Genomic DNA, 20,293 nt, shown 5'->3' with positions numbered 1-20,293 from the left:
GTTACAGAAATATATTTTCTTCCTGGTGAACTCCTACTGATCCTTTAAAACCCCATGCATATATCCCCTCACCTGAGAAGCCTTCCCTGATTCCTTCAGGAGGAGTCCTTAGGCCCTCTTGGGGCACCCTATGCCTCCTTCTGTTACAGCACTGATCAATTTGTGTTATTTGTTAATTCAACAATGTGTTGAATGCCTTCTGTGTGTCAGGTATCAGACCAGGTGCTTAGAAAACCACAGTGAATAAATGAGTCCCTGCCGGCATTGACTGGGTGAGGGGAAGTAGGGGACAGACCATTATGGAGTAAACAGATAAATGAGATCATTTTTGCTATAACAAGTGCTGCAAAAGAAATAAACAGAGCAATGGATTAGTGGCCAGGGAGGAGGAGTACAGGGGCAGACCCCTTTAGCCAGGGCAATCCTGGAAGGCCTCCTTGAAGAAGTGACCTTTGAATGGAGACCCGAATGACAAGAATGTAAGACTTCCTGACCTGACTAGCAGCTTCTTGAAGGTAGGGCTCACTCTGAATCATCTCCAGGACCTGGCATAGGACATGGCTCAGTAAACACTTATGATGTGACTAAAGGAATGGGTGAATTGCCTTTAAAAATGAATCGAGTTTTTGAGTTCCTACCTACTTCGCTTCTGATTCTTGCATAATGAACTCAGCTGATATGCCTGATTGATGTTTCCTGGGTGTGCTAATAGGAGTGGGGGGATAGTCAGCGGAAGAGAGCTGTGTAGTCTCTGCTCAAACCCTGTGCCCCAGTCTTCTGTGGGCTCTGTGGGGGCAGGGACCTTGTGGTCACCACTGTGTTCCCGGCGCCCAGCACCGGGCCTGCCATACAACAGGTGCTCAATAAATTGGTGTGGGCTTCCCTGGTGGCGCAGTGGTTAAGAACCCACCTGCCAGTGCAGGGGACACGGGTTCAAGCCTTGGTCTGGGAAGATCCCACATGCCACAGAGCAACTACGCCCGTGCGCCACAACTACTGAGCCTGCACTCTACAGCCTACGTGCCACAACTACTGAGCCCACGAGCCACAACAACTAAAGCCCGCGCGCCTACAGCCCACGCTCCGCAACAAGAGAAGCCACCGCAATGAGAAGCCCGCGCAACGAAGAGTACCCCCTGCTCACCGCAACTAGAGAAAGCCCGCACACAGCAACGAAGACCCAACGCGGCCAAAAATAAATAAATAAATAAATAAATATTTAAAAATAAAAATAATAAAATGAAACTGAAAGACTGTATTTAAAAATAAATAAGTAAATAAATAAATTGGTGTTTGAAAGGGGAAACAGGGAATTCCCTGGTGGTCCAGTGGTTAGGACTCCATGCTCTCACTGCCAAGGGCCCGGGTTTGATCCCTGGTCAGGGAACTAAAACCCCACAAGCCTCGCCAAAAAAAAAAAAGGGCGGGGGGGTAGTGGACAAAACAACCTGTGCTGGATGGAAAATTTCTACTGTGCATATGTTACCGCTCCAAAGTCTGGGCTAAGTGGAGACACTGAAATTTCTGTTAGCTTTGCCTGGATTCTGTGTATAATAGCCCCTAGCACAGGAATATTTACACAGGGACAGTTTCAGGGAGAGAACAAGAACCCCTCCGCCCAATTTTCAGGACAAAATTTCAAAGCCAATTTGGGATGGGGGTGGGGATGGAGTTGGACTTAGGGTGTCTGGGTGTTGGATCAGGGAATGAGAATGGAGATGTGGTAGAGCTGGAATTGGAGCCGGTAGTAGGTGAGGGGATGGGGATGGATCTAACAGAGAAACCAAAAAGTTTCCCCTAAATTTCAGAGGGCTTCTTTGCATAAACTTAGCAACTGAAGTGGGGTGAGGTCCTCTGGTCTTAGAGGCTGAGATGGATGCAGGGTGAGGTCCCTTGAGTTCCAGTGGCCCCAGGAAGGCACAGAAGGTACCAGATGACTCAGAGACAGCCCAGTTCCTCCTGAGACAGGAGGAACAGGTGTTGGGTAGACCCAGACATGGGAAACAGTGGGAGGGAAGAAGGAAGTGGTTAAGAGGTGCTTCATGGAACTTGACAGGAGGGTGAGGAATGCAATTCTCCCATCAGCCCTGAGGGATGGGGATGGGGATGGTATGGGGGGTTGAGATTGTAGGGTACCCCTGTGCTTTTCTCCCCAGGACACAAAATCACACACATTCCCACCAGGACCTGTTGCCATTTAATCAGAACTCACTACCCACTGTGTTAGTACTTTGCATGACAATTACCATAACAATCTACACACATGTTATAGTCTCTTCATAACACGTTTATGAGGTACACGCTTCACTGTTCCCATTTTCCAGGTGTGGAAACTGAGGCTCAGAGAAGATGCTTGGCTTGCCCGAGGTCCCACAGCAGGGAGTGGTGGAGGAAGCCAGGTTGGGTAATTGATAACTTCTCTCAGAGACTAGTGACCACCGGCTTCCTCGTTTCTCATGAACAAAACTTTGCCTCCACTTTCTGCATCTTGGCTTCAAAGCGGGCAGAGGACAGCAGTGGGCAGGAGGCATGAGGGAAGACGAGAGATGTTAATAGGTGTGGATGGGCGACAGAAGTTTGAGTGGGGCGGGGGAGAGTCCAGCTGTCTGCGGGGGAAGGAGGGGAGGAAGGGGGAAGACGGCAGATGGCGAAGCAGTTGCAGGGCCTTTGGGTCAGTTGGAGCGGATGATTTTCTCTATCCAGTCGCGGTATTTGCAGATCTTGGTGTAGACAGCTGGATGCTGACCAGAGACGCAGGGGTAAGCGCCCCATGAAAGGATGCCCTGAAGGGTCCCATCACAGACCAGAGGGCCACCCGAGTCACTCTGGGGGTGGGAGGAAGGAGAGATCAAATAAATACACCAGTGGAAAGGCTGCCACTTGGGGGGTCTGGGGTAGTGATGGGGAAGGGAGGTGTTGGGTAGGGTTGGAGCTGGGTTGGGATAAGGATGAGGCTGGGATGGGGTTGGGGGTGGGATGGGGTGGTGATGGAGTTGGACTTGGGGTTTGGGGGCATTGGGTGGGGGATGAGAATGTTGAGTCGATGGAGCTGGGATTGTAGTTCTTGGTAGGTGAGGGATGGAGCTGGGTCTAGAGATAGGGCTGGGGTAGGGGTTCAGGCATGGCTTGAGGGTGGGAATGTGGTTGAGGATGGGGTGGGAAGGGGGCTGGGAATGGGCTTGAGAGTAGACTTGGGGACAGGGTTGGGCATGAGAAGGTGGACCCAAGGAGGTAGAGTTGGACATGGGGCTGATGTTGGGGTAGGAATGGGATGGTGCTGCACGTGGGGATGAAATTGGGCTGGGAGTGGCTATGGGGTTGGGGATGTCTGTTTTCCCATAACCTCCCTATGCTGTTCCCATGAGTCAGAGACCCTCTCTGGCCAGTTCCTACCAGGCAGGGGTCCTGATCCTTGTTGAGTCCTGCACACATCATGTTGTTGGTGACCACACCAGGATAGAAGACCTCACACTCTTCAGGGCTCAGGATAGTGACCATGGAGCAACTCAGGCCCTTGCTGTACTTCACTGATGGGAGAAAACATCAGGTAATCCTGGGGTCCAGCCCCCAATCCTCCAGGATCCAGGAGCCCAGATACCCAGACTGTTCCCAACCCAGGCCCCAGGCTCCCAACCCCCACTCCCTCAGGCCCAGGAGTCCAGGTCCCTCGTCCTCCTTCCCCAAGATACAGCCCCCAGGGCCCCCAGCTCTTGCCTCTTTGGGAGGTTGTGGTGCCCCAGCCGGTGACCTGGCACTGGTCTCCGGGCTGGGCACAGTGATAGGGCAGGCGTAGAGGCTGGATTCGAGACCCCAGCACAGCGGGCCAGGTCAGACGCAGCAGCATGAGGTCATGTTCATCTGTTCGCCCGGGCAGGAGGGGGCCGGAGCCCTTGCGGTACTTGCGGTGGATAATAGGAAGAGAGGTCCTGCGGAGCTGCTCTCCCTGGAGAAGCAGCAGGTGGTCATCCCCAACTCGAGCCCACAGAGGCCTGGGGAGGGAAGAGTCTTATGGAGGCAAAGCCTTCACTGGGACTGAGACTGAAGCCTGAGTCCCTGGGAAGGAGGGTACAGGCAGTGGGGTGGGGATAGACACTTGGGTCCTGGCAGGGGAGGGGCCTGGGGGCTGGGACTCCTGGGTCTGAGGGAGGAGGGGCTGGGGGCCTAGATTCTTGGATCTGATGGAGGAGAGGGCTGGGGACCCAGACTCCTGGGTCTGAGGGAGGACTGGGTAGGGGAGAAGGGAGCTGGAGACCTGATCTGGGGGCACATGGGGAAGAGTGATCAGGTGTTTGGGTCCCTAAGTTCTGCAGGAATTGAGGGCAGAGGGTCTACCTTGGTAAACCTACCCTTTTCTTCCTCCCTCAGTGGGGACTCATGAGATGAACAATTTCTTTTAGTTCTAAAGTCCTAACCACACCAGATCCTGACTTCTGTCTGCTGCACACAACTATCTACACCTAAATGGAACCCTAGCAGAATCAGCTGGTCAGTGGCTCTGGATGGGCCCAGAAACGCTGAGAAAGACCACACTGCCCCCTCGTGGCCACAGCACAACTCCACCTCTCCTCCTACAGGAAGCCCTCCAGGACCGACCCCACATCGAGCTGGCAGTTCCATACCCTCAAGTGACCCAGCCCTTCCAGCCGCCTCCCCGGGGCCTGCCTCCACAGCCCCTGCGTAGCGTCCCTGAGGAGCTCTCCCTACTTATTGTTCCCGCAGTGCGCAGCCGTGAGCACCCAACTCCTGTCCACCAGGACGCCGGCGCAGTGGAACGAGAAGCCATCGAAGAGGGACACCTGCCAGGGCTGCGAGCTGCGAGGGCAAGTGCCGCCGAAGGCCCAGGAGCGCGAGAGTGTGTCGTTTCCGGGGAGCAGCAGAGCCTCCGCGACTGGAGAAAGAAAGGAGGTGGAGATCAGAGCAGGCAGGACAGCAGGGCAATCAGTGGGCTTGGGATCCCAGTGGGGCCATGGGACGGGGCTTCGGGGGGGCACAGCCTGAACCCGAGGGTGTGTGTGGAAATTGGGGATCCTGAAGGAACCCAATGGAAGTGGGCGGAGAAGAACGGCGTGAAAGGGCAAGGAGGCGGGGATAAGAATGGAGGAAGGAGACCTAACAGGTTGGGTCTGGAGGAGCAGGGGCGCTGCACAGAGCTCGAAGAGGTCAGGAGTGCAACGAGGCGGGGCAGAAGGGGCGGGGCTAAGGCGGGCGGGGCGGAAAGGGGCGGGGATAGAAAGCCTCTCCCGGTGGGTGAAAGTAGGGGTGGGAATAACGCAACTCGCCGGAAGAAGGGGCGAGGGCAGAAGACTCTAAAGCAGGACTTGGGGTAAAATAGGGCGAAGTAAGAAGGGGCGAGGAAAGGACGCGGCGAGGAGAAAGGGGGAGTACGGATCCCGGAAGAGTAAAGGGGGCGGGATACCTAGGGCGGAGCTAGAAGAGGGGCGGGTCCGACTTGGGGCTGGGCTTCTCCGGATCTGTGGGTGAGCGCTGGGGTCCCAAGGGGAGAAGTGTGCGGGGCTTGGTGATAAGAGCCCACTCTGCCATCGCCCCCGGTGTCCGGCGCCTCCCGCCGAGCCCTGCCCCGGCCTCACCCCAGAGTTGCGTCATCAGTAGCGGCAGCAGAAGGTTCTCGAGGCCCCAAGGGCCGGCGGCGGCGGAGAGGTGGAGGTGTGAGGGTCTCATGGCCAGGACCTAGGCTGGGGGGGGGCCGGGGGACGGTTCAAAACACTTGCCGGGTCAGAGACCCCAGCCTGCCACGCCCGTCCGCCCATCCTGGGCCACCCCAGCCCGCGGGGACCCGTTTAACTCGCGGCCGACAAACGCAGGGGTGGGCAGACGGGCGATCGGGGCCTGCACAGGCGTGATGGGCGCAAAGACCCTAATGACGCCGCCCTGGCGTCCTCCTGCTCTCCCTACGCCCGCGGGGAGCGCTCTCCTGGCCGGGGCTGTCCCGGCTGCCAGCCTCTCAGCGCTTCGGCTTTCGCCTACCTTCACAGGTGGGCTGGGGATTCGAGGCTCCGAAGTGCGTCCCGTAGATAAGGAAACTAAGGCTCGAACAAGTCTCCTGCCCGAGGGTCCCCACCTGTGCTCTCGAGACCCACCCCAACCAAGGTGAGGTGCACGCCGCTCACCTGGGAGTCGTGGAGGGGAAGAAGTGCCTCAGTCCTGCCGTGTGGGCCGCCGGAATCCTCTGCCCAGGGACCCCTTCCAGGCCCTCCCTTTTAATCCCGAAGAGCCCGTTTCCCCACCCTGCCCTCAAGGATTCACCTCCTCCCTTTCCCTCTCCCTAATTATGCCCTGGGTGAGGCTGGCACCCAACCTGGGCCCCAGATTCCTGCTCTGGGAGGGGCCTGGGAATACAGGCTTCTCCCAGTGCCCGAAACACCCTTTTTAGAGATGGATTTCATGGAGATTCCCCAGGTCCCTGTTCCAAGAAGTCTTCGCAGATGGGGAAAGAGGGTGCCACATCCCCAGGGGCCGTGGGGGTCGCGGGGATAGTGTCGGAGACAGGTGATTGTAAACGAGAGAGAGGAAAATAAATAAACAGGGACGTGCATACCTAGGGTGGCATAATGAGAAAAGCCAGAATGCTGACCCTGAAAGAGGGAGGCAGAGAGAGAAGATAGATTGAAGGAAAGAGCAGGTGCAAGAGACGCACACAAACACGGGAAAGAAAACACAGAGAGGGAAGAGGCAGATGCAGACCCAGAGGGATGCTTTGTGCTTGAACCCTCATCCACGGTCAGAGCAGCGTCCTGTGTGTCCCAGCGACTAGCCCATGTGTGCTGGGGGAGGTTCCGCATCATGTGTGGTCACTTCACATACTTCCTGCCATCTGCGTGTCTCCAGGTGACACACAGGCCCGTGAATCACAGGAGCCCAAAAGCTACAAGGGGCATCAATGTCACTTCCGCCAGCTCCCTCATTTCAGGAGTCCAGCCTGAACACACAGCAAGTCCATTTAACAACCCAGAGGCCCAGGTCCAGCTCTGGGCTTTTACTGCCCATGCCAACTACCTCCCCTGCAAGGTGAGCAGAACATCAGAAGAGACCCTGAGCCCTGGACTATTTGTGAGCATATTCTCCAGCGAGAAGTCAGTTAACTCTCGAGGTTGTCCAGCACAGCGCCATTCAGTTGAACTTTCCGCCATGATGGAAATGCTCCTTTTGTGCTATCCAACACGGTAGCCACCAGCCACATGTGGCTATAGAGCTTTTGATATGTGGCGAGTGCAACTGAGGAATTACATTTATTTTTTTTAATTAAAAAAATTAAAAAAAAATTTTTTAACATCGTTATTGGAGTTTAGTTGCTTTACAATGTTGTGTTAGTTTCTACTGTATAACAAAGTGAACAGCTATACATATACATATATCCCCATATCCACTCCCTCTTGCGTCTCCCTCCCACCCTCCCTATCCCACCCCTCTAGGCGAAGAATTACATTTCTGATTTTAGGCAATTTTAATTTAAATAGCCATATGTGGTTAGTGGTTACTGTACTGACCTGCACAGGTCTTGATGAACTACCTGTTGCAGAGGTTGGAAAGAAAACAATGATAGCTGCCTTTTATTGGGTCTTAGCTATGTGCAGGCTGACTGACTTTGTGTGCTATCATATTTTTGCATGCACGATTTTACAGATAAGGAAAGGAGTCTTTTTAAAAAAAAATTTTTTTTTTTTATCTATTTATTTTTGGCTGCGTTGGGTCTTCATTGCTGCACGCGGGCTTTTTCCAGTTGCGGCAAGCAAGGTCTACTCTTCACTGTGGTGTGCGGGCTTCTCGTTGCGGTGGCTTCTCTCTCTAGGTGCGCCCGTGTCAGTAGTTGTGGCATGCGGGCTTCAGTAGTTGTGTCGCACGGGCTTAGTTGCTCCACAGCATGTGGGATCTTCTTGGACCAGGGCTCGAACCCGGGCTCAAACCCGTGCCCCCTCCATTGGCAGGCAGATTCTTTATTTTTTTTTTAATTTTTATTTATTTATTTATTTATTTATTTATTTATTTATTTATTTATTTATGGCTGTGTTGGGTCTTCGTTTCTGTGCGAGGGCTTTCTCTAGTTGTGGCAAGTGGGGGCCACTCTTCATCGCGGTGCGCGGGCCTCTCACTGTCGCGGCCTCTCTTGTTGCGGAGCGCAGGCTCAGTAGTTGTGGCTTACGGGCCCAGCTGCTCCGCGGCATGTGGGATCTTCCCAGACCAGGGCTCGAACCCGTGTCCCCTGCATTGGCAGGCAGATTCTCAACCACTGCGCCACCAGGGAAGCCCTAGTAAATATTTATTGAAACCTTGGTGTGTGCCAGGAATTGTGTTTGAGACGGGAGGTACAACAGTGAACCAAACAACTGTTTTCACTCCCAGAGTCACAAGTTAGTATGAGGCAGGAGTAGAACCCAGGTCTCCTAACTCCAAACTCCAAATTGATTATTAAAGTACAGCATCTCTCATAGTCAAGAAGGCCCCCAGAAAAGTACATAAAGGGGTCCTGGCTCAGGCTTCATTATTAACAGAATGAACAGGTACCACAGCACCAAGTAGGGATCAGGGGATTGGGCTGTGATGATCTGGTCCTGGCTAATTGTTCTCTATAGTCTTCTGGATCCAGTCCACATATTTGCAGACCTTTGTGTAAACCCTGGGCTTTCTGCTGACAGCACATGGATCCTGGCCCCAGGAGATGATGCCTTGAAGAGACCCATTATAGACCAGTGGGCCCCCAGAATCACCCTGGAGATGGGGAGGAAGAGAACCAGTCAGAGAGGAGGGGAGGCCTCAGGAGAGGGGAAAGGGTTGGGCATGGTGTTAGGGAGGAGGGGGAAATTGTGTTGGAAGTGAGGTGGAGGTTGAAGATGGGGTTGGCAACGGGATTGAGGATGAGGTTAGAGTTATGGGTGAGAACAAAGATGGGGTTAGGGCCGAAAATTGATTTGGGGATGGTTAGGGTTGGAAATAGGGGTGGGACTCGGAATGGAGCTGGAAACTGTGTTTATGTTAGAAATGGCACCTGGGAGTGGAGATGGATTTGGGGTTGCAGGGGGAAGTGGCGTTGAGGTTGGGGCTGAGATTGTGGGTGTAGATGAAGACACAGTTGAGGTTGGAGGTGGGAATGGAAATGTGATTGGAGACCCAGGCCCTGCCCTCTGACCTGGCAGGAGTCCTTGCCCTCTTCTCGAACGCTGGCACATCCCATGGTGTCCAGGATGTTCCCAGGGTAGGCGTCCTCACACCTCTTGTGCTCGAGGATGGTGACGTTGGCACATCACCAGGTATGGGCAAGGTGCACTGTAGAAATGACATGAGGGGGCACAGAAAATTAGATCCCTTTGGTCCCCTTCCCCACACTGCAGGGCTTGCTCTGAACCCAGCGGAGAACCAGGGACCTTGCTCTGAATCCGGTTCCTGTCCTGCTTGCTTGCAGTCAACTCACCTCTCTGCTTGTAACCGTAACAACGGTAACGCTATCAAGTAAAATTCTTTACGCCAGTTGCTCTATAAACATTATCTCTAATCCAGCTCTAGTAGGTGGATGTGATTATTCTCATTTTATAGAGAAGAAAACCAAGGTTCAGAGAGGTGAAGCCACTTGCCTAAGGACCTACAACTAGCAGGTTGTGGATCTGGAATTGCACATCATGTCTGCCTGAATCCAAGGCCCAAACTTTTGTCTCCACCCTCCCCAGCCCTTACTTTTCCACTCTTCCTTTCAACTTATCCCACTATTGACACCTCCAGGTAACACCCTCTTGTGTCACTATGAATCTCATCTTTGAAGGTTCCTCTGGTTCCCTATTTCCTTCCACAATCATAAACACCTTCCCCCACCCCCCCCATCATGCTCCTCTCTGGAGCCCCTACATTGGGGGCTGGACGTGGTGCCCCAGTCGGAAATGAGGCAGCGGGTGCCAGCAGTGACACAGTGTGATGACACACTGTGGGTCGCACAGCCCAGATGATGAAGGCTGGGGCCGCCATTTTCAGCAGCATGATGTCGTGGCAGCGGGCTTTGTTGCGCAGGCTGCTGTTGAAGTCTGGGTGGGGGAAGGACTCAGTGGCTGCTCGGGTGCGCTCACAGCCATCCCGTCACTGGAGGTTGTGTTCTCCCAGATGAGCTACATATCAGCTGAAGTGAGAGAGATGGTGGTCAGAGATGGAAGGGGAAGGAGAGACAGGAAATGGAGAGTGACATGGTGGGGGGGTGGGGGAAGGGGCGAGATGAAGAGAATGAAGAAACATAGCTCCACTTCCAAACTCATCCCCATCTCCCAGCAAAACCTTATCCCCAGCCCAGCATCCAAGCCCATTCCCAACACCATGCCAGTTCCAACATCGTTCAGCCTTCCATCTTCAATCCCAACCCAATCCCCATCATCAATACCCATCTCTGACCCCACTTTCCCTACCCCATACACATTCTCCCCATCCCCAAGCCCTTCTCTACCCACCTCTCCATCTCCAGCCCCCTCCCAGCCCCGCCCCTGCCCCCGCACCCATGGCTTGTGGCAGTGAGCTGCTGTCAGGAGCCATTTGAGGGTGATGAGGGTCGCCCCACAGAGCAGCCGTGTCTTCTGGAACAAAGCCGCCTGCCAGGGTGGCTGGGAATGAGGAGAGCACTCATAGCCTTTGTTGATCCTGGTCTCTCCCCCTACATGCCCTAGAGAGGGTGAGGGCAAAAGAGGGGGCTCGGGCATGAGACGACTCCCGGAAATGGGGGAGGAGGACCATAGCCATAGAGGGCTGGGAATCCTAGAGATTCGAGAGGGAGACCCCTGCACATCCCCATTCTCCACCGTACCCGTCACCAGAGCAAACATGATTAATTGCAGGATCATCATGGCCTGGAGGCGGGGAGGGCAGGCCCCAGGTTCTTCTGGGAACAAGGAGGGACAAGGGGCCAAATCACTCCATGGGGAGACTTAGGGCTGGTTCATGCCCTCTCTCTCCCCCATGCCTGCTCCGGCTCCACCCCAGGGAGAAACAACCAGGTGTGAGGAATCCCTTGGCTCACACAGCATCCCAACCTCCAAACTTTTAAAATAAATCTTTGGTATGGAGGGTGGCCTTGCAGGGGCCTAATCCCTGTTAGAACCTCTCCTAGCCAAGTTGCTGGGAAGGCATTGCCCAGGGCAAGCTGCAGGCTGGCTCTGTTTAAGTCAGCCACGGGACCTCGTAGGTGCAGTTTGGAGAATGTTTTCCTTCTTGCCCACCTGAGACTTGGGGCCCAGCAACTTGGGGTGGGAGGATAAAGGGTACCAGTCTCCATTCAGTAACCACCCCAGGGTGATGTGAGCCCTTTGAAGGCTACCTGGGGTGCAGTAGGGGCTCAGCCTGGGACATCACTCTGGCCCCCACCCTGCTGAACCCCTGCCCCTTTGAAGAACGGTGAGACAGAGCAGGGCAGGGCTGGTCACTGGAAGGGCCAGTGCCCTTAGCTGCCCTGGCCAGCGGGAGTGGGGCTGGAGGGTTGGACTCAGTGACGGAAGGTGGGGTTGGAGGACACAGAGGTTGGGGGGCAGCTGCTGGAGACGCAGATCAAGGCAGAGAGACACCATCCCCCCACCCCAAGAAGTACAGTGCAGAAGGAGAAACGATGCCAGGGCAGAGGCCTGGCACGCTCAGTAGGGCAGGTCCCTGGAGGGGAGCCTTCCCTTCCCTTCTGGACTCACGGGCTCTGGGGCTGGAGCTCTGGGGGCCTGGCAGTGGTGGCAGACGCGGCAGGCTGGGTCTCGGAGCGGGAGGCACCAGGAAGGCGAGCAGGCAGGGGTGCCCCCTCATCGCCCCCACCCCCCGGCAGGCCCAGGATGACTTATTGCCCTGGGGGTGGGGTGTGTGGGAGCCCTCCCCAGGCCAGCCCTGCCCACCTGCCACTGTCACCTCCCCAAGCCCCTCTTCTCTCTGCTTCTCTGTTTCCCCACACCTCTGTGTCCGTCCGTCTGTCTGCATCCTTCCCTGTCTCTCTTTACCTCTCCCACATTTCTATCATTCTTTGTGGGTATGTGTGTGCGTGTCATTTTTCTTTCTGTTCCTATGTATCTCTGGGCCTTTTTCTCTGTGTCTAACTCTGTTCTTCTCTCCCAGTGTCTCTCTGCACATCTCCTCTAATCCTTTGTATCTTTCTTTGTGTCTCTGTCTCTGCCTGCCTCCATCACTGTCTCTTTCTCTCCCTCCCTTCACTTCTGTGTCTAAATCCCCCTCCATCCTCTTCATCTCCCAGTCTCTCTGTATCTCTTGTCCCAGCCCCTCCCTCCCCACAGCCCGAGCCCAGGTGGGACCCTGGCCCCTTCTGGGCCCCTCCCTTCATCATTCCAAGGAGCGGGGTGGGGGGACTGGGACGTCATACAGGTGGGGCTGCTGCCAGCCGAAGGGGCAGGCAGGAGGGTGGGGCAGGCAGGTTGGGGCCTGTGGGATTCAAGGCCCAGGAAAGGGAAGTCAGCCCTGGGCAGGGACCACAACCCCCAGAGCTCCTCTGGGCTTCGCTTCTCTGCCGACCCTTCCCTCCACTCCCTTCTGCCAGCCTCTTAGGCTGCCAGGAACCCCAGGGTCCTCAGAATCCAACTGTGGCACTTACTTGCTCTGTGACCTAGGTCCGATGACTTCCCAAATCTGTGCCACCTCAATTTCCTCGTCTGCAAAACTCAAGTGACGATCCCTACTTCTCCCAGCTTGTTTGTTATCAGTTAGCTCTCCCTCTGTCTTACCCTCCTCTCTCCCCTAACGAGATGTGAAGCAAGACTATGGGGTAGGCCTGGGTTCTGACAGCAGCCAGCCCTGGCCCCAAACCCTGGCACTACCTCTTCCTACCACAGTGATGTGGGACGAGAGACTCCACCCCGGCGAGGCTCAGTTTCTTCATCTGTGAGATGGGAGTGACAGCCCTGCCTCAGGGGGTTGGGATGAGGACTCCAGGAGAGCCAAGTACAATAGGCAGTCAGCAAAAGCTCCCACAGCTCTCATAGTCTCCCCTCACCCTCTCCCACCTCAAATTTCCCTTCCGTTCATTGGGGAGAAGAAATTCTCTTTCCAACTCCTGGAGAGGCTGTGAAGACAGAACCTGAGAGGTGGGCAGAACTATTTTAAGACCTAGGCTGGGTCCTCTTGCTTTCCAAGGCTGCACCCCACCCTCCATCATTGCAGATGTATTAAAACAAACCCGCACCCCACATTAAATATAATAGGTGCTCAACTCCAGCTGAGCCAAGTTGCAATTGGCTAGTTGGAAGAATGTTACGTTTTATAGACACTTAATTAACTGGTAGTGGATTTTGATTTTGCAGTTTTCATTTGGTATTTTGGAGCCAACAATCCTGTCCGCACACACCCCTGTCCCAGTTCAGCTTATAAGCTCTAGGCAGTGTTCCTGTTGCGGCAGATGGAGAAAAATGACCTTAATTTTTTGCTGTTATAAGTAACTTTCTCTAGTCCATTCCTGTGTGGCCCCTGAGGGAAAACCCTCCCCCTCTCTGATCTCTATTTCTACACCTGTGGGTAGGGTAGCTGATGAGTAACTCTCCCTCCGATCTCAACCAGCAAGGGGATCAAACAGACACAGCCCCTCCTCCAGTTAGATTTATTCCAGATAGTCGCATACTCCCTCCTCCCCCAACCATGGGTCTTAGAAGGGCTGGCTGGAGTTGGAGTTCCAGGAAGAAGATCCCCAGTCCAAGAAGAGTGGGAGCTGGGGGTGATGATGGAGGAGGTATTGGCGCTCTGAGGGTCAAAGTGGCCCCCAAGCTGAGGCATGACGGTGGAGGGAGCAGATCAGTTGTTCCTCATGACCATCCGGATCCAGTCCACGTATTTGCAAATATTGGTGTAGACCCCTGGGATGCCTTCTTGCCCACAAGGCTCCACGGATCCCCAGGGCACCAGACCCTGAAGGACTCCTCCGCATACTAGGGGACCCCCAGAGTCACCCTGGAAGGCAGAGGAGAAGGAGCATGGTCTGAATATGGGAAAAATCCTTTTCCAGTTTTCCTCTCCACAGCCTCCTGCCCCCTCACCCATTCCTGGGCCTAGAGGACCGTGGCTCCAAGCCTCGCCAGCAGAGAAAAAAGCACACACAAGTTCCCAGAGGACAACAGCAATGGCTAACTAATAGAGAAGAACACACTGTCCCTAGGGGCCAACCCCAGGGAAGGAGGGCGGGACTCTATGCTGGGTAGAGCGTTCCCTCAAGGACAATGGGTGGGCCCTGACCAATGGGGGAAGAGAGCACAGGCACCAATGACCAATCCCAGCGAAGGAGGACGGGACTCCGTGTCAAGGAAAATGGCTGGGGCCCTGACCAATGAGGGAGGAGAGCACCGGTACCAGTGACCAATCCTAGAGAAGGAGGGCGGGACTCCTTAAGAGTTCCCTCCAGGACAGTGGCTGGGGCCCTGGCCCGTAGGGAGGGGCAGCCTCCTCTGTGAAGGACCAGGAGGATAAGGTAGCAGAATTACAGGGTGAGAGAGTCCTCCAGCCCCCTTTCCTCCTCCATCCTGGAATCTCTCACTCTTACTTGGGCCAGCACCAACTGGATGGTGTGGGGAAGACTCAGAACTGGAAAGACAGACGGTTACCTGCCTGAGCTCCAAACGCCGCTGCCTCTCTCCCTCCCCCATCGTCTGTCTTTGTCTCTTCCTCTCCCTCCCTTTGTGCCCCACCCGTCTTTCCTTCTCTGTTTCTGCCCTCCCTCTCTCTGTCCTCCACTCCCTGGCTCTCCCTCCCGCATTCTGTGCCTCTCCTTCTTTCTGACCTCATCTCTCTCCCCATCTCCCTTCCCTGACTCGCCTTCTCCCCCTTCCCCACCTCCCCAGTTCTCCCTCCCCTGCTTTCTGTCCTGGGTGTTGCCTGCAGTCGCTCACCTGGCAGGCGTCCTCCCCAGCGACGCCGCCGGCACACACCATGTTGTCCGTGATTCTCCCGGGGAACGCCGCCCGGCAGGTGGCATTAGAGACGATCGAGAGGTTAAGGCATTGGAGTTGGTCTGACAGCTGGTCTGGGGATGGAAGACGGATGCTGCAGGATCCCGCAAAGCTTCCCTCATCTCCCCGAAGAGGCCACATCCCTCTTCGCAAGGAAAGCCAATACAAGTCTATACCCCACCCCCTCCCTATGACCTCCACTACAATCCTCCAAGCTCTAAATTTCAGATTATGACTTGATTACACAGTGGCTCTTGATTTCAATTCATTGGCCCGGTCTCCCTGACCTTTAGCCTACGACTCAGATACAATGAATCCAGACCTGACTTTCTCCTTCAATCCCAGCTACTGTGACCTTTGACCTTCAATCTTATTGCCCTTTGATCCCAACTTGGCCTCATGTCTTCTCTCTGTCTCTTGGCCCCATGTTCCTTGTCTTCACCTTAACCTCCAACCTCAGCTCTGAATCCTCCAAAGTGACCTCTGATCCTAGTATATTTGACTCCAGACTCCATGACCCCTAACCTCTAGCTCCACCCACCAAGCCCTGTGGCTCCCAGTCCCAGACCAGTGATCCTTGATCGAATCCCAGTTTCCATCCTCGGATTGTGGCCAACATCTGGATCCCATGACCTCAACTCTACAATGACTAACATCAGAGTACCTGACCCATGACCCCAAGATCCTATTTACATATGTCTTTTGCTCCAGTCTGAAAACAGCACTCTGACCTCTAACCACATCCCTGACCCATGACTCCTAACTCCATACACAGCCACTTAACCTCTTTAACTCCCAAGACCCCGATGCACCATGATCTGAGACCCCAAAGCATGAATCCTGACGTGTGACGCTTTACCCATCCTTCCTCTGAGATGGCATGACTCCTGACCTCTCACCCTATACCGCAAACTTTTGCCAATCCTGACCCCTGACCCCGGGACCCCCTTACTCCCTGGGTGGTTGGTGGTGCCCCAGCCCGAGATGCGGCACTTGGTGCCAGCCACTGCACAGGTCACGGGCAGGGGCAGGGGCTGGATGCTGCGGGTCAAGAGGACAGGGAAGCCCAGTTGCAGAAGCCGGAGGTCATTGTCATGGTTCTGCAGAGCTGCCTGGTAGCCAGGGTGGGTCACGGAGAGGCCACCGTGCCGGATCTTTTCGGTCCAGTCCAGCTGGCTGAGGCTGTGTTCCCCCAGGCTCAACCAGTACCTGCTGGGGGTCACAGAGGCTCAGCACGTGCAGGGTGGGCTGGCCTGGGGCTCCCAGACCCTCCTGCCTCTCTCTGCTGCTCTGCACCTTGATGACTGTTCATTCCCTTGCTCTCTTTCTCTTTGTCTCTTCCCATCTCTTGGTCTCTATTTCCATTGCCATCTTTCCATTTCCAGTGTTGGTCCTATTTCTCCTCTCCGTGCCACTGCATCTGTGTCACTTTCTGATTCTCTTAGCTGGTGATGCCCATGGGGGCAGGGACATCCATTGTTCCTATTCACTGCCCTGTTCCCACCACCCAGCAGGTGGCCTGGGCCATCAACACTGTCAACTAAATGAATGGGGGAATAATGAGTGGACTCTGTCCTGCTGGTGTCGCCTCCCTGTCCCTGAATCTCTCTGTCTCTCCATGTCTGAAACTTCCCTTTCGGAAAAAAAAAAAATCCAGAGCATCAGACCTACAAAGCCCAATCCCCTCATTTTACAGATGGGAACACTGAGGCCCAGAGAGGTACCAGATGTAACCTTTGAAGCTGCACAAAGAGTTTGGGTCAGACATGGGTCCACAGCTCAGACTGGGTCAGGGGATGCTGGACTGGTGACACCATATAGGAAGGAAGGGGGACATAAGGGAACGTTGGGGGTGGGTGGGCAGATTCCAGGACCCTCCCCTGCCCTCCACCCCACCGATCCCCAGCCAAGTCCACCCCAGGCCCGTTGTGAAGAAGTTCTACTTCTTGTCTAACCTCAGACCCTCTTGTTGCAGGACCATCTCCTTACTCCTGTGAGCCCCCTCCCCCCAGCGCTCCCCTCCCCATCACCCTCCCTTCCCACCCTGAGTAGGGAGGGACCCAAGTGGGGGGCTTACCTGCCGCTGCAGTGAGCAGCTGTGAGAATCCACCTGCGGTCAATGAGGACCCCCCCCACACACAGCGCAGCTGTGTACCTTCATACAGCCCCACCTGCCAAGGCTGAGAGTGAGGGATACACTCTGTGCCTTTAAAAATCTTCTGTGCGTCCTCGCGGCTGAGCCCTGCGGACAATGGCATGGGCCAGAGAGACAGAGTCAGGAACCTAGAGATTGTGGATCCGATAGAAAGAGAGATACAGAAAGAGCAAGAAAGAGGCAAGAGAAAGAAACCGAGAGAGAGAGAGAGAGAGAGAGAGAGAGAGAGAGTGTCACAGGCAGGGAGACACAGACCCAGTGATATATAAAGACACAGTGAAACATCCAAAGGACACAAAGAGGAAGAGAGAGAGATGCTTAAAGAGAAGCGAAACAGAGATTCAGAGAGAGAAAGGACAGAGACATAGTGACAGGGAGAGACGGAGGGGAGGTGGATCATAAGATACAGGGAGAGAGAGGCGCATAGGACCCCTGGAGACGGAGGGGAGGTGGATCATAAGATACAGGGAGAGAGAGGCGCGTAGGACCCCTGGAGACGGAGGGGAGGTGGATCATAAGATACAGGGAGAGAGAGGCGCGTAGGACCCCTGGAGACGGAGGGGAGGTGGATCATAAGATACAGGGAGAGAGAGGCGCGTAGGACCCCTGGAGACGGAGGGGAGGTGGATCATAAGATACAGGGAGAGAGAGGCGCGTAGGACCCCTGGAGACGGAGGGGAGGTGGATCATAAGATACAGGGAGAGAGAGGCGCGTAGGACCCCTGGAGATGGAGGGGAGATGGCTCATAAGATACAGGGAGAGAGAGGCGCGTAGGACCCCTGGAGACGGAGGGGAGATGGCTCATAAGATACAGGGAGAGAGAGGCGCGTAGGACCCCTGGAGACGGAGGGGAGATGGCTCATAAGATACAGGGAGAGAGAGGCGCGTAGGACCCCTGGAGACGGAGGGGAGATGGCTCATAAGATACAGGGAGAGAGAGGCGCGTAGGACCCCTGGAGACGGAGGGGAGATGGCTCATAAGATACAGGGAGAGAGAGGCGCGTAGGACCCCTGGAGACGGAGGGGAGATGGCTCATAAGATACAGGGAGAGAGAGGCGCGTAGGACCCCTGGAGACGGAGGGGAGATGGCTCATAAGATACAGGGAGAGAGAGGCGCGTAGGACCCCTGGAGACGGAGGGGAGTGGAGGCATAGAGTCAGCCTGCCTCCCTCTCCTCCTCAGTGCCAGGCATCCTCATGAGGGTTCCTTGCCTTCTGGGAAACTCACCAATAAAACACAGGAGAAAAAAGGTGCTGGACACCATGGTGGGCCACTTCCAGGTTCTGGGGAAAAGGTGAGGCATCTCAGAGACGGCAGCCGGACCCTCCTTTTCCCTGTCAAGTGGACCCTCCCTTTCTCCTCCCCTTCCACCAGCAATTCCACGAGGAAGGGATGGTCCACAGGCCCATCCCTCTCGGTACCCATCCCCCGAGTGTTACCCCCTCACTGGTGATGGCCTGCCCCCTCCTCACCTTGGTTCTCCGCCTGCCGGCTCCTCCACGTGACTGCTGCAGTCTCAGCCTGTCGGTCGCTCTGCTATCTATCTGTCTGGCCACCTGCCTGCTTGTCTTTTCATCTGCCAGCCACCCCGCCAGTCAACTCTCCTCCGGTTCACCTGGCCTCTCAGCCACCTGTCACGCAGCGCCACCTGTCTTCTTCCTTCCGTCCGTCTGTCCCAGACCAGCAGCTGATACAGCTCTTAACTCTCTTTGTCCCAGCTCATGCGATTTCTGGGTTGAGGGAAGGAGACAAGGTAGACATGGGGCGGGGCACCCTCTAATCCCGTAGAAACTCTTCTTGGCTAATGACACTTAATGAGATTTACAGTTAAATGGACGGGGGGGCGGGGGGCCCAGTATGGCTCTGGAGGGAAGACCCAGGCCCTCTCCTTCTCCCCTGCTCTGCACACCAGCCAGCAGCCCTGAGACCAGTGATTCAAGGTGATCTGGGATCTTCCCCAACTCCAGTAATGAAGCCTCAGGGAGGGCGGGGCAGGTAGATACCTGGCAGTCCTCCCTGAGTGTTGCATGGAAGGGGCAAGAGGGTGGAAGTGAGAGGCAAGGAAACCAGGGGCAGAGAGAGCCTGAGAAAGAAGATGAGGAAAAGGAAGAGGTTTCAAAATAGGGGAGACAGAGGAGTTTCCAAACTGGGATCCAAGGAAGCCTGGTTCTAATTAAAGTTTTTAAATGCACGATCAACTCTGTTGCCTGCTTTCAGAGCACAGGTCTTATTATATATGAGGTCCATTTATCTAACTCCATGAAAGTTTGTTGTTTTTTTTTAAATTATTATTTATTTTTGGCTGTGTTGGGTCTTCGTTTCTGTGCGAGGGCTTTCTCTAGTTGCGGCGAGCGGGGGCCACTCTTCATTACGGTGCGTGGGCCTCTCACTATCGCGGCCTCTCTTGTTGCGGAGCACAGGTTCCAGATGCGCAGGCTCAGTAGTTGTGGCTCACGGGCCTAGTCGCTCCGCGGCATGTGGGATCTTCCCAGACCAGGACTCGAACCCGTGTCCCCTGCCTTGGCAGGCAGATTCCCAACCACTGCGCCACCAGGGAAGCCCCATGAAAGTGTTTTGCATAGGGACTTCCACTGAGAAAGAAAGAGACAGGGGACAGGAAACAGAGAGAGGGAGAGTGAACGAGATTCAGGACAGAATCCCTCTCTTTCTCTTATCTTTTTTTTTTTTGAAGTAAAATTTATATAACATAAAATCCAGCCTTCGAACCATTTTATTTTATTTTATTTATTTATTTTTAAAATAAATTTATTTATTTATTCATTTATTTAATTTTTGGCTGCATTGGGTCTTCGCTGCTGCATGCGGGCTTTCTCTAGTTGTGGTGAGCAGGGGCTACTCTTTGTTGCGGGGCGCAGGCTTCTCATTGTGGTGGCTTCTCTTGTTGCAGAGCACAGGCTCTAGGTGCATGGGCTTCAATAGTTGTGGCACATGGGCTTCAGTAGTTGTGGCTCACGGGCTCTAGAGCGCAGGCTCAGTAGTTGTGGCGCATGGGCTTAGTTGCTCCACGGCATGTGGGATCTTCCTGGATCAGGGCTCAAACCCGTGTCCCCTGCATTGGCAGGCGGATTCTTAACCACTGCGCCACCAGGGAAGCCCTCGAACCATTTTAAAGTCTACCATGCCGTGAATTCCACTGCACTCACAATGTTATGCTACCATCACCACCAACTAATTCCAGAACATTTTCGTCACCCCCAAAGGAGACCCCATACCCG

The 20,293-nt window shown here is 54.8% G+C and overlaps 2 protein-coding genes and 1 pseudogene across 3 annotated transcripts; all 3 read right to left on the bottom strand.

The window, feature by feature from the left end:
• Positions 1-2,184: 2,184 nt before the first annotated feature.
• On the bottom strand, positions 2,185-6,266 carry LOC118885119 (kallikrein-10-like). Of its 2 annotated transcripts, none has more exons than XM_036833497.1 (6): positions 6,129-6,266; positions 5,589-5,693; positions 4,705-4,888; positions 3,715-3,989; positions 3,394-3,527; positions 2,185-2,825 (listed from the first exon to the last, which is right to left on the bottom strand). In XM_036833497.1, the coding sequence occupies exons 2-6, from the start codon at positions 5,677-5,679 to the stop codon at positions 2,673-2,675; spliced, it is 837 nt and encodes a 278-aa protein (XP_036689392.1). In that variant the 5' UTR covers positions 5,680-5,693; positions 6,129-6,266; the 3' UTR covers positions 2,185-2,672. The 2 variants fall into 2 exon arrangements, with proteins under 2 accessions (XP_036689392.1, XP_036689393.1); XM_036833498.1 differs by lacking the exon at positions 6,129-6,266 and adding an exon at positions 5,986-6,127.
• Positions 6,267-8,535: 2,269 nt separating this feature from the next.
• Positions 8,536-12,552, bottom strand: LOC118885147 (annotated as a pseudogene).
• LOC118885128 (kallikrein-12-like) lies at positions 9,985-18,947 on the bottom strand. The gene is given in 8 exon segments (XM_036833519.1): positions 9,985-10,117; positions 12,563-13,908; positions 14,841-14,974; positions 15,853-16,112; positions 16,978-17,036; positions 17,039-17,142; positions 18,285-18,340; positions 18,530-18,947. Coding segments are annotated over 6 exon segments (750 nt in total). The 5' UTR covers positions 18,322-18,340; positions 18,530-18,947; the 3' UTR covers positions 9,985-10,117; positions 12,563-13,752.
• Positions 18,948-20,293: the final 1,346 nt, after the last annotated feature.

This window comes from Balaenoptera musculus, chromosome 19, assembly GCF_009873245.2.
Source record: "Balaenoptera musculus isolate JJ_BM4_2016_0621 chromosome 19, mBalMus1.pri.v3, whole genome shotgun sequence".
Taxonomy (NCBI): Eukaryota; Metazoa; Chordata; class Mammalia; order Artiodactyla; family Balaenopteridae; genus Balaenoptera; species Balaenoptera musculus.
This window is presented reverse-complemented; position numbering and strand designations above follow the sequence as displayed.